At 37.2% G+C, this 13,600-nt stretch overlaps 1 protein-coding gene across 1 annotated transcript in view; it reads left to right on the forward strand.

Annotated features, from left to right (window-relative positions):
* Nucleotides 1-340: 340 nt before the first annotated feature.
* The window catches only part of thsd7bb (thrombospondin, type I, domain containing 7Bb), a 41,405-nt gene continuing 28,145 nt past the window's right edge, over nt 341-13,600 (forward strand). The window contains 2 exon segments of the mRNA XM_057362630.1: nt 341-596; nt 11,891-12,043. Coding sequence (XP_057218613.1) covers nt 11,917-12,043 — 127 coding nt within the window. The 5' untranslated portion in view covers nt 341-596; nt 11,891-11,916.

Below are 13,600 nucleotides of genomic sequence, written 5' to 3' on the forward strand. Positions count from 1 at the left end.
TGCAGCAAGCATAATGAGCCATGAAATCACACAATTTTGACTATTAAGCAAAAGGAAATTTGAATTTCTGTTACCGAATTCTGATTAAAATGCAAAGAAATACTTGCGATCTGATCAAATTTATGAGATGGTTCAAGGAGTTAAACGCTTTAGAGCGCTGTCTGATAAGCTTTGAATGGCGATTCATTATATGAAAATGAGATAGAGGAAGGGGTGGGTGGAGTGGGGTTGGCTGAGTGACGAAGAAAGAGAGAGAGAGAGAGAGAGAGAGAGAGACAGAGAGAGATAGTGATAGTGCTGCTAGTGTCTGCACACCACACACAGACAGTCCCATATCTGCTGTCTCTCGTCCTACCTCTCTCTCTCCTCTCTGCTCTTAATCTTCAGAAAGGACTGCCCACTGGGATACTGTTCTCTATCTGTCTTTCACGCACATTAATCAGCCTCTCGCTCTTTCTCTCTCCTACATTCTCATTATTTGACACTGTGTTTCTGTATCGTCTGTCATATATGTCCTCAACTCTCCTGTTCTCCTTTTTATCACTTGTTTTTCGCTGCTCACATCGTGTCACAGTCAGAGGGGTGCAGTAGGACAGGTAAGATTGTGTGTGTGTGTGTGTGTGTGTGTGTGTGTGTGTGTGTGTGTGTGTGTGCGTGCGTGCGTGCGTGCGTGCGTGCGTGCGTGCATGCGTGCGTGTGTGTTTGTGAGAGGGAGACAAAGCAAGTGTGTGAAAAGTAAATGACAGTATTTTTAGTTGACGTTTCCAAATAATAATTTGTATTTTTTTTCTATAAGACTGTTTGTTTTTATATTGTGTATTGTGTTGCCGGATGTTGTTCTTTTGTAACTCTTGAGACCTGTGGGTGTTTTGAAACAACCTTGCATCATGTTTACTTACAAGAAAGGAAAATAGATACAAATCACGGAATTGTGGACTAAACAAGGATGTACAAATGAAGATGGAGAGAATAGCTGAAATAAGTCAGCGTGTACACGCAGACTTCGGTTATCATGGCAGGTCCAAGCTCAGTTTAAGACATTGCTGAGATCTCTTTCTAGATGAGACGCATATAAGATGCTATAGGGGTTTTGAAGAAAAGTCTACATTTCTTCCGTTGTTGTATGATAGAAACACTTGTGAAATGAAACCGATATTTGTGATTTGTGGTATAACTATGAGCGTGTTTCATGTGGTTTTAGAAAGTTTTTCTCAGACTCATCAGGCGGTTAATAGACTATTTCATGAAGCAGATTAAGCCTCTTTCCTATGAGACGGAGGAAGAACATAAGGTATTCAGCCAGCAGAGATGAGCAGATGTTACTTTAGACCTCTGAAGATTCTATATGTGTGCAGTGTGACCTTGACAGCAAACCACCCACGGCGTCTTGTTGTTCTTTAAGTTTGAAACAGAAGTGAAAGGCAGGTAATACAGTTTACTGTCTGGAAGGTATACAGTAAAGAACTCATTTGAGCATGAGACATATGCCTTCTGTCTCTTTTTGACGAGTTTTAATTGAATTTTTCATTAGAGTTGAGACAGGCAGAGGCTTACCTGTGCTCCTCACAGATGTGCTTTTAATAGCTTTAATTATAGCTTTTAATATCTCTCTCTCTCTCTCTCTGTCTCTCTCGCTTTCATTCCCGTTCTCGGTTTCTTTTTCCCTTTTCCTTGCTTTTTCATTTAAACACAGCAAAACCTTTTTCCTTGTAACTTGATGTCAAATTTTATATTTAAAATCTACATTTTTATTTAAAAATGTTATTATCTATCTGCGTGTCGTTCTGCGTCTTTTATCTCCTCCTTTACCCGCAGGCTTGATTCTGGCTATCATTTTCATAGATCTGTGCTGTAGATTTGTGTGTGTGTGTTCATCTATACAGCCATGAAATAAGTGTGTCATATTAAAGCTCTCTGAGTTTCATGAATTTGTGATGCGGCGTTCAACGCTTTGTGTGATTCTATTCTATTGTTTTTTTAGCTTGAAAGAAGAATGCAGTGTGCATTTGTGCCGTGTATTCCCATGTTAGGAGTGCACATTAGTGACGGATGATTGAATGAGTGTGCTGTGGACTGGAGTGTAATGTGAATGTTTAAAGCCTATAGCGTGTTTCATAATTAATGTTATTGTTTTCATAATTTAGAGGTGGGGTGGCTGGGCCACTTAGCAATCAAGGTTTTGCTGGGGAAATGATTGTAATTGTTATGAAATGGGACCAATCACACACATGCACATATATGCAGTCTTTACAAGTGGGTTTTTATGTTTAATCACAGGTGGAAGAAGAAGCAAATTTTGCTTTATTGTTTAGAAATTGTAGCAACGGATTCATGGGGTCAAGGTTTGCTTCAACTTGTAGCCCCTGCAGGTTTAGCCATAGAGCCAAATAACTTACCAATACTCATTGATATGCCATTTTCATAACTTCCAACTAATTTTATATGTGGAAATGATTGTTTTAGTCATAGAAAAGTTAGGGAATTTCAAATTCCCCATAAATGTGTGTGCATGTTTGTGTGTGTAGAGAGAGAGAGACAGCAAATGAGTTTAGTTCTCTCAACGAAATCAATCCAGATATGAAGTGCTGGAGAGCTCATTGCTATTCACATGCGTGTTTGTATCATATCTTTAAATCTGCTAATTAACCTCATTACCAGACTCAGCCTGTAGGGGATCCAGTGTAAACCAGAGCGCACACACACAACGGACTCACAGCTTTACCAGTTTAATTATGAAACGCCCGTGATTGAATATTTAATGCTGTTGGGTCCCCCACAGAATCTCAGCTAGCAGAGGCCAAGTGGTCATTGTGGTCCAGACAGAGATACTCTAAATAATCTTCACAGAACTGTCGCCCGGCAAAAACATTGTGATTACGATTTGTTTGTTGTAGTCATCACTTGCATACTAACCATGAGGTGTGTGTGGTTTGCCATTATTGTTTGCAGTCTTAATGTTTCTTGGAATGATCGCTATTATTGGTTTCTTTGATTTATAGTTTATTCTTTGATTTATGTTTCGGTAAGATTTTGGGTACTGTGCTGCTGTATTAAATGAGAATCTAGCCAATGTACATCTGCTAACATTAAGTATGTTGTTCACTTATAGGTGCTCATGTTAGTGATCAATGTCTATGACTATTTTATATCATCGATAGGTCCTATAAGCAAATATTAAAACACACAGAGACCAGTTGGAGATTATATGTGATTTATTTTGTAGTATATTGTATATGTGAATAAGTCCAAATCTTACATGCTACGTGGCATACTCACCTCTTCCTGGTCTGGTACCTCCTATTAAGAGAGGGGGCGGGACAAAAGTTGTCCTTATTCGTTCTTGTGTGTCGTACCATATTGCATTGTGGGGCCAAGTAATATAACTTTAGGCTTGAGGTCGTGACCAATTGTTCTCAAAGCTGTTTTAAAGAGTTGAATACCTAATAATGTGACATCATTTGAAGAATTTTCAGTTATAAAGGTTATATGTTGGATATGTTCATTGAGAGATTTTGTCACCCCTATAGTTGGTAGGGTTCTTCTATTAGTGAGGCCGGCCAAGGTTATTTAGGCCAGTCTAGTTGTAACCTGGGTCATCAATTAAACACGTTTTTGGGACTATAATCAGTGTCTTCTGAGCCTTCCTACCACCTCCCCTAAGCATAAACGGGACACGTTACGACAAACATAACACATAAACAGGCAAGATTACACATGTCATCGCACAACAGGGCCACGGTAGAAATCCAGTGCAGAACCTAAATATGAAATATTACCAGGGATTAAATTGGGGTTGAAACAGTTTGCCGTTCTGAGACCTTGGATTCAGAGAAGAACCAAATTTTCGACAGTTTGTTTGTCATTCAATTTTAGTTGGTGTGCTCTAATCCAGTTTGATCCAATTCTGTCTCTATTTAGAATACTAAGGTTAACTAAATTAGGCATTACGGTTCTGGAGTGGCACTTTTCTGGAAGCAGTTTTATGGTTTCCCATTCAAATTCAACTATATTAACATCTAAACTCTAGGATTTTTGTTCATGTTTCAGCATATTCTACCTTCTCTGTTTATTGCAAACAAGTTGACATGAATTTTTGTGCAGAATTTAGTGTTCAACGACAAAAAAATATGGCCAAGGAAGCATATATGTTTGTTGCAGGATATTTCTTTAGAGATAATGAAGAGTAGGCGAAGAGTAGAATTAGCATTTATTTAAAAACAAACTGGGCGGTTAATGGGCGACTGGATCGTTTTACAGCCAGCACCCACTAATGTGAACATTTCTTGCATGAGTAAAGAAAAGCTTCATGGTTGGATGTTATCCTGGAACATTTACTGTATTTTCTGAGTACTGTTTCAATTAGGGCTGTCAAACAATTAATCGCCTCCAGAATAGAAGTTTGTGGTTACATAATATATTTCTGCGTACTGTGTATTGTGTATTTATTATACTGTATATTTAGGAAATATTTACTAGTATTTATTTATTTTTCCCACTCATTTTAATTATATATATATGTTTATTCATTTTTATATTTTTCTTAAATATATGCATGTATGTGTATGTTTTTATAAATACAAAATGAATATGCACAGTACACAGACATATATTATTTAAACAAAACTTTTATTTTGGATGCGATTAATCTCGTTGGAATCGTTTGACAGCCCTAGTTACAAATTAATATCTGATCAGTATAAATAAATATGCGTATATCGTGTAGCTCAACTAGTTCAACATAATGACTTTGCTTTCAAGAGTATACATGTAAATGTACAATATACCTTAAATACATTTTTTTTTGAGTATTGCGCTTTAGGTCATGTAGCTTAATGTCATTAAGTATGGAACGTTTAAGTAGTTCTGCTACTGTAAAGTTGTCACAGTCCACATTTGGTTAGCAATATTTAGATAATATGACACTTGAAATACACAGTGCACACTTGAGAGTTCTTCATATCAGGAGTTAATAAAGTGTCTCAGCATATGGTGTGCAAGCATACTCTGAGTTGTTGGCGTGAATGAGAACTTTAGTTGACACGTCTGAAACGTGTAAGTGTGTTGTGTACACCTCTGAGAGTATGTTCCTTAGAAAATGCACTAATTATGCACTGCAATAAAGCGGTACATTTCCACAACTTTGAAAAGAGCATTTGAGAGAGAGAGAGAGTGAAGTAACGAGACAAGAAACACAGTGTTATTCCCCGCAGTTAACATGATTTCAAACCTACATATTTTTAGGCCCAGTTTTGCAGTACATTTCAACTAGAACTGACTCAAAAACAAATTCAACCTAAGTTAAACCTAAATGAGTCTTTAAACATACAACTGACATACAAATCTAGGGTTTCCAAACAAGGATTGAACATACACATCTAAGATTTTCCCACTGCGCCATTCTCAATTGTGGGGTTTTTTTTGTCACCTTTACCAGTCTAGACACCAGCTCTTTGCTGTTTGATCTTTAAACTCTGCTGTGGTTCTTTCAGTGGAGATGATCGCGACTTTGTGAAGCTACAGAAGTTGTGTTGGAGTTTAAGATTCATGAGAGATCAAAGCACGGACAGCAGCTGATTTTGTCCAGTCCTTCAAAGCATCCAATCAATGGTTATCCGAAGTTTTTACAAGAGTTTTTTAGAAATAACACAGTGACTGTAGCATCCAACACACTTCAGTGAGAGTTCTGAAGACTTCACAGCAAACAGCATGTTCAAAAGTCAGCTGCATATATTTAGCAGGGTAGGATCCGGTGCATTCTGTATTCAACGCAGTCTGCTAATGTTTTCAGTAAGATTAAAAATGCATTCAATTAAAATCTTAAATTCAGAATGAAAGGCCATTCACTTCTGTAATGTGCCGGATCGACTGTCTAGTCTATTTGCTGAAGTTTCCTAAACTCAAAACTTTTACTGATAAAACAAGAAACCCCTATTAAAATAAGGTTAAAGTGCCAACGTCTCTGAACGGTTCCCTCTGCTGTGTCAAATATAATTCTTGCTCTCAAAAATCTGAGCTCTCTGTTCAGCCCTTGTGGCTACGAATCACAATAGAACTAAATGAAGAACAGATGAAAGAGAAGACAATCAAAGACGAAGTGACTCATTTTGAAACCTACTTACATGCAGAAACTGGTATTATTCTGCCACACATGAAAACAACACTATTCAATCTGTGGATAAATTAGTCACACCCCTTTTAGCTTTTGTCTTTGCTGTTTGACAAATATTGACTTGTATATTGAATGAGAGGTTCTCAATAGGGTGTCCAAGCAGTGCTTTCATCTCAGCTGTATACAGTAGACACTTAATTTCTAAAGTTTTCAAGCAGTGCAGGCCGCAATATTAGTATTAACCATCTGTCTCAGAAATAAAAATTAAAGACACAACTGAGACAGACATTTACATAGAGTAAGAGTATACAGCCGCGGAAAAAAATTAGGAGACAATTCCAATTTTTCATGTATTGTGGCCATTCCAGATGAATTTGAACAAAATCTAAGCTCAGTAGTGACAAAGTTATCCAACAGCAATGTGAAAGACTGACAGCATGACAAGACACATGAAAACTGTAATAAAAATCCAGGTTATCACATCAAAAAATATTTTTGAACTTTTCCTAAATACATTTTTATATTGCTTAAAAGTGATTATGAACTTAATTTGTTTTCTTTGCAGTTTTTGAGGTCTGAAAAAATACAGAGCATATTTTCTGTTATTTTGACTTGTTTCTCCAGTTTTCATGTTCTGATATTAAATGCAAATTGAAATAATATTTTTATTTGAAATTTGGGAGAAATTGTTCAGTAGTTCACAGAATGAAACAAAAAATATTATTTCGCCTAAACACACACCTATAAATAGTAAATTCAGAAAAACGGAATATAATTTAATCTCTTCATTTTTTCCCGCAGCTGTAGATTTGCATAATGAAAGCATTGTGTAGTATATAATTATATTGCATGTAGCCAGGATCTTTTTTAATACAAATATATTTTTTAATTTAGTGTCTGAGCATGAGCGCATAATAGTTTGAGACATAATAATCTCATTTGGAACTCCAGAGGAGACAAGATTATGAAACAGAAGAGTCTGTATGCTCTCCATCTCTCATTGTTGTCTAAAAGAAACAGTTGAGACATTAAAGGGATAGTTCACACAAAAATAGAAAGATAAATCAATGCATCTTCACTGTTACATTGTAAAAAACCTGTATGAATTTTTGTCTTTGGAGGAACACAAAAGAAGATATTTTGTGTCCATACATTGAAAGTCAATAGCATTCAATGTTGTTTGGCTACCAACGTTCTCCAAAATATCTTCTTTTGTGTTCTGCAGAAGTCATACAGGTTTGAAGTAACATGAGTGTAAGTAAATGATGAAAGCATTTTCATTTTGGGGTAGATTATCCCTTTAAAGAGATCTAATTTGTGATTTTTTCCTGTGGGCTGTATTGAAGCAAGAGCTTTGAAATTCTTTCATGCATGTGTGCCGTAACCATGTGCTCTCCATTTCTCATACTCTTAACAAATCAATGTTCTAACTTCTACATGCATTATATCCTCATATCTATGAAGACTTTTGCTTTCCCTAACCACCGTGCAATTCACCAGAACAGATGTTCAAACCGGTAGCTGTGAGCTTTCATTTGGACCTTATAGAAACTGCATTTTTATTGATTCGTTCATTCTGCTTTGTAAGTGTATGTGGGACAGTTTCCTGCAGAGCCAAGGCTGGTTGCGTCGTATTTAGCTGCCATATGCTTCCTGCGGCAAGTGCTCTGGGCCACAGCAGGGTCTGTGTCCTAATTGAACTGTAATTGACTTAGCAGCAGGGAAGGTCAGTTTGTCACCGAGTAGCTCATACAATGAGCCGCCAACCCTGTTACCTGATCCAACCAGTTATGACTCATGCCAGGGGTATTGAGATGCTCTGTTACATGATAAAACAGTGAGATTGATGCACATATGTACACATACACATGCAGGAGCAAACCACAACAAGTGAATTGGACAAAGCAACACACGCTAATAGATTCCCCAACCCCAACCTTTGGAACTCGATCGGAGTGCAATGATGGAGTGCAATGTTCCGTCTGAAGCTGAAACTCATTGTAGGTCCTGCAAACATATTTTACACATTATCTTATCTATCCTCAATGTACAGTATGGGGGAGGCGCAAGTACTTTAAATGGGTTTACAGGGGGGTGCAACCATGAAAACGTTGAGAACCACTGACGTAGACACCTCAGACAGATCAATTGAGACTCGACACACAATGAAGTTTAATTGAGTTTGATGTTGCTGATTTATGTGATGTTATTATTTAATATTAAAAAGAGCTTTTTTGTTATCTGATGAGAAATATTAATTAATAGAAAGGAAGTTGAAAGCTGAATTAAACCTACAGTGGGGCCCAAACGGGGCCCCAGTTGACTTCCAAGGGGGCCTCAGGATGATTAATAATTTAAAATTAGACCAAATGAACTTTGAAATACATTTTAAAACAACTAAAAACAAGATATTTATTATTATTAGTCTGTTTTATACTTTATGTAAACCATTTTCCAGTAAATATCAAGCCCTTAAATCATTTTTTAAATTTTGTTAGCGAGCCTTTGAATATTGTAAAATTCAGTGGGGGGACGTGGAGACAAAAAGGTCGAGATGGTTTCAGCGGCAACAACAAACAAACGTTATGTGGCCCAAACTTGACTTCCGGTAGACCTATCTAAAGAATCAATACCTGTTGAGTAGTTTTAATGTAATTTAATACAATGAATATACAACAAAATATGAATATACAGTAAATTCATATGAAATATTAAAGAAATTGTTGTATTATACAAACACAAACACAGACCGTAAGTTAACTTCGGGCCAGGCGCTTGCGTCCCGTCTATGTAAGGCAAAGTTAACTAACCTGATCGCAAAGCTTAGATCTCAGATTCATAAAGAGACAACATCTGTGAGCGCAGCCGTTGTAATAACTGGAGATTAGTTCAGATGTCCCTCAGGTTAATTACTACAATACCAGAGATGTAAAGGTTAAACAAAGGTAATTCACGTTGACATTTAGATAGATATCCGAGCTTGCTTTCACACCTGAAGTGTGAGATTTTGAGTCAACTCTGAAGCAGAGGCGTAGGAGATGTAATGTAAGTTGGACTTTAATGCAGTTTAATGTTTTAAAGGAGTCTACGACTGGCATTATGAAAATGTCATTGTGCTTTTCTAGGTGAGAAGCTGATTTCAAAGAGCGAGAAGTCCTTCGAATGAAAATTGCTGTGAACGTTAATGTGCTTATTATCGCTATGAATAAGCAGTAAAAACCTTTTAACGTAGTCACATATATTGAAACGGCTCGCTTTGAAACAAGATGAGATACGGGAGTGTGTACGGATGTTTTGTTAATGATGTCTGTATTCTGGAGATTAAGATGCATTTGTTCATTATTCTTTTCCTAACTACCTCTCGACCCCCAAACAGAGAAGATTTGGATGCTTAATGAAAAGGAAGAGCCCATTTAATCAGGCCAACAAACTGTTTAATTAAACTTTTAAGTGAATACTAAAGCGATTTCTCTTTCTTCCACACCACCAACTTTAAAAATGCAGGCAGTTGTTTGGGCAACCTGCAGTTTGTGTTTGTGTGTGTATAAGTTTTACTCTGTTACTTTTAGAAATATAGTAAAACCACCTTTTAAGGACATTTTAGATGCTCATTATATGTAAAAAAAAATTCTCATGAATTGGCCAAATCATGTTCTGCTTCAAATCTACTGATGTCCATGAAGTGTACAAGGGTTACGGTCAGGAGACAGAAAATATCAACTACCTGATATGAGACTAATGTCGTGAAGCAAACTGAAGTGTGTGTATGTGGTTGAAATCTGTGTTTGTGTGCCAGGGAATGAATGGGCCGCTGTCGAAAATGATTAGCTTTGTAATTACTCAGAGGTGGCCGGGAGTCTCCGGTCAGCGCTAACAGACATGTTTAATGCTATGTGTCAATCTACAGTCTCACGGTAAAACCCAAGATGGGATTGCTTAGAAAACAGCACCAGGAGGAAAGGAGAAATGTGAGGGATGGTCTCTCAGTGCTCACTTTAGTTGTTACGAGCCTTTCAGAGAATATAACAAGCGAGACGCTGCAAAACAAACATTCGAGGAGCCGGCTATGTGGATCCAGACAGCATTAGGGTTTGTCTTAGTAAAAATGCCAAGCGCTGAATGAAACATGATTGTGGTTTATTTTTATGGATGGAAGTTTAGGGTGCTCTGAGGATTTTGGAGGAAAGGATGTTGGGAAAGAGCGAATCGTCTCTCAGAAACATCAGAGGGAGAGAGGAAGAGAAAGTTTAGCTGGTTACAGAAGATTATTCTCCCATCATTACCGTGACAAGCAAGTCACTTTTGCTCTTTTGCTTTACAATTTCGTGAAATTTGGGGGTTGGTAGTTTCATGGACATACATAGACATGGTACGTCAACATCTCCGCCATATTGGGGAGGGCAAAATTGCACATAAATACATACAAGTGAATACAAGAGTATACAAAACAATTTGTCTCCTGTAACTTCTTATTGTCAGAATGTAATTTCTTGTCATAAGGAATTAAGATAACTCGCTTGTGTCAAGCTTTGAAAACTATTTAGAAATATTGTGTGCTTTTTATACAGAAAAACAGCTTATAGGACAGTTTTGCTCTTAATATGGCAATAAAAATCACGAAATATGGAGATAAAAGGTTTCAGAAGGGCAGCAGTGATATATTTGTTTAACATTTTAATTTAGTGTTAAAAATCTGAAACAGGAGGTTCATCTGGACCAGCGTTTGACCAGCATTGGTCACGTCTTCTGAAGTGGTTTTTAGTTATCTTTTTTGTTATTATCCTTGATGTGAACAGCCCTTAAAGGAACGGTTCACCCAAAAATAATCATTTACTCACCCTCAAGTTGTTCCAAATCTGTATAAATTGTATTTGAATTTTATATTATGCATTTTTGTGGTGAATGGTGGCCAAGAACTGTTTGCATACAAGCATTCTTCCAAATATTTTTCTCTGTGTTCATCAGAACAAAGAAATGTATACCGATTTGGAACAACTCGATGTAAGTAAGTTGAGTAAATGATGACCGAATTTATATTTTTGGGTGAACTGTCCCTTTAACTCTGTCCCGCTCCAGTGCACATTCAGTCTTTTCTCTCTTCTCCATCTTTTCCGCCAACCTCTGTCTGTCTCTTTCTAATTCTCTGTCTCCCTCTCTTTCAACATTGTCTTCCTCTCTCCCCTAAGTAACAGATTTGACATGGTGGGAATGTGGCAGATGTAATTTAGCAGCGTGGAATCAGGCACGGCTCTTTGTGTAGCAGAGTTCTCCGAGCGTTCTGTTCATCTCTTTAAACGTTCTCCACGAGCACAGCACACGCATCATCCTGGCAGCTCTAACAAATGCCAATGAAGACACTGCATGGATCTTTCTTCCTTTGGGAAGGTGTTTATTTGTGGCTTTGAAACGAGAAACATGGGATAGAAAGAGTTCACGTGTTTGGCTTTCGTGTAAATTTGCTCAGTGTCTCTAGAGATTTTCTTCTATGACACATCCTACAGTCTTTCACACATAGTGTTTGATTGTGTTAAAATGTCTTTACAGAAAGATTTTGAACCTGTTAAGGTTTATTCGTGTACCTTTTCATATTTTACTCAAATGAAATAAATCATAGCAGAAAATTAGATCATTCAAATATTAGCAGATCCACTACAGAAATAGTTTGTGCTAGTCAATAAAGGTTTCACACATTAAAATAATATTTGAATATATTATATACACATTTTTGTGATATGATTTAATATAAGACTAATTTTATGTATCATGGTGCTTCTGTTGCAGGTTGGATACCAACATACTGATAGATAATGGCATATCTGAGACATAAAACTACCTTTGTGTTGTCTCTGTGGGCGTCCCTGCTCTGTGTAGCACTAATGACTCTTCCCCTGGAGGCAGATGCACCGAAGACAAGCCTGTACGTTTGGAAAACAGGTGGGATGCTGATATTTCTTTTCATTTTGCTTCATCTGACTTGATTACAATAGTCTAATTTGTCAGCATTTTTCTGAATTCACCACTCGTCCACTTTCAGATTTGCGTTTATTGAAAATGAAACGTTCATTTTTTTGTGCCCCGCATGTTATTTTTTCCCACATGTTCTTTTTCCATACAACAAAAGTATAAGGCTTTAAATAATCCAAATGAAAAAGCCCCATACAAAACTTTCATATGTTTCATGAACTTTATTCCAAGCTTTCTAAAGCCAATTAAACATGACTGGTTGAAAGATTTGATCGTCACAAGTAAATGTAATAGATATAACTGCATATAATATATCAATTGTCCCACACAAGTAAGGAATTTCATATGGGTTTGGAACAACATGAGGTGGAGGAAATGATAACTGAAATCATAATTTTAGAATATATGGAAGATGAACTTTGGTTTGAAATTACATTGTGATGTTTACTCCATTCATGTATTCATGCATAAAAGTAGCGTGATATATGAGCATACAGGCATTTTTCCAATGCTTTCTGACATGCACAGTTTACGTTTCTAAAATTCATCCACAGACAATTTTTTCGTTTCTCTTTGGTCAGAACCAGTTGGAGAAGTCACATCTTGGGATTATATAATCAAATGTGTGAATGACAGTGTCTGGTACAGTCAGTCAACATTCTGAGACAGGAGGCAATGCTCATTTCTCATCTGGCTTTAATAGAGAAGTAGTGAATGCAAAAATAGGAACACCAGCTGACCTGTTGTGTTTGGATATTGATCCTTGCGGTCACAGTTCTGGAAGCAGCAAGGATGCACGTTTGGTAATTCTGAAATTATGGCTGAAAAGTGCGAGACCATCTGCCTGTGTTATCTGTGAAGTCTGATCAATCTTATATCCAGCTGGAGTGGTCTTCATGTCGCCATGGCGACAATTGTTAAGTGTGAGATTGAACATTTACATTGTCTGTTGTGATCGAGATACTGTGCTCTTACAATTTATAATCCATACATTTCTCAGAAACAAACATCCAACGGTTGGGTGTATACAGCTTTAAATGCTTTGTAACCAAAAGAGGGATGTCATGAGGAGGTTCTCTGCATTGTCAGTCCAGTGTGTGGCATTGGTCAGTCCACCGAGGCTCTGACCTTGTCTCCTCACGTGCTGTGTTTGGATGGAAGAGCAGCTCTGCAGGCCCACAGGGGTGATGATTTCTGGAATGTAAATTCGAAAATGGTTCATCCTCAAAGTGTGGGTCTGCTCCAGTCCTTTTTTTTATGTTGAAATGCTAATTTGCACATCAATAAACACTGGCTAGAATTCACTACACAAATAATGACGCCTGTGAATTTTTGCTTTAAAGGTCCAGTGTGTATTTTTTTAGGATCTATTGACAGAAATGCAATATACATAACTATGACTTCAGAGGTGTATAAAGACCTTACATGATGAAGCGTTATGTTTTATTACCTTAGAAAGATGCTTTTTCTATCTACATACACCGCGGGTCCCCTCACATGGAATTCACCATGTTGTTTCTACAGTAG

The sequence above is a fragment of the Triplophysa rosa genome, linkage group LG20, assembly GCF_024868665.1.
Source record: "Triplophysa rosa linkage group LG20, Trosa_1v2, whole genome shotgun sequence".
NCBI lineage: Eukaryota > Metazoa > Chordata > Actinopteri > Cypriniformes > Nemacheilidae > Triplophysa > Triplophysa rosa.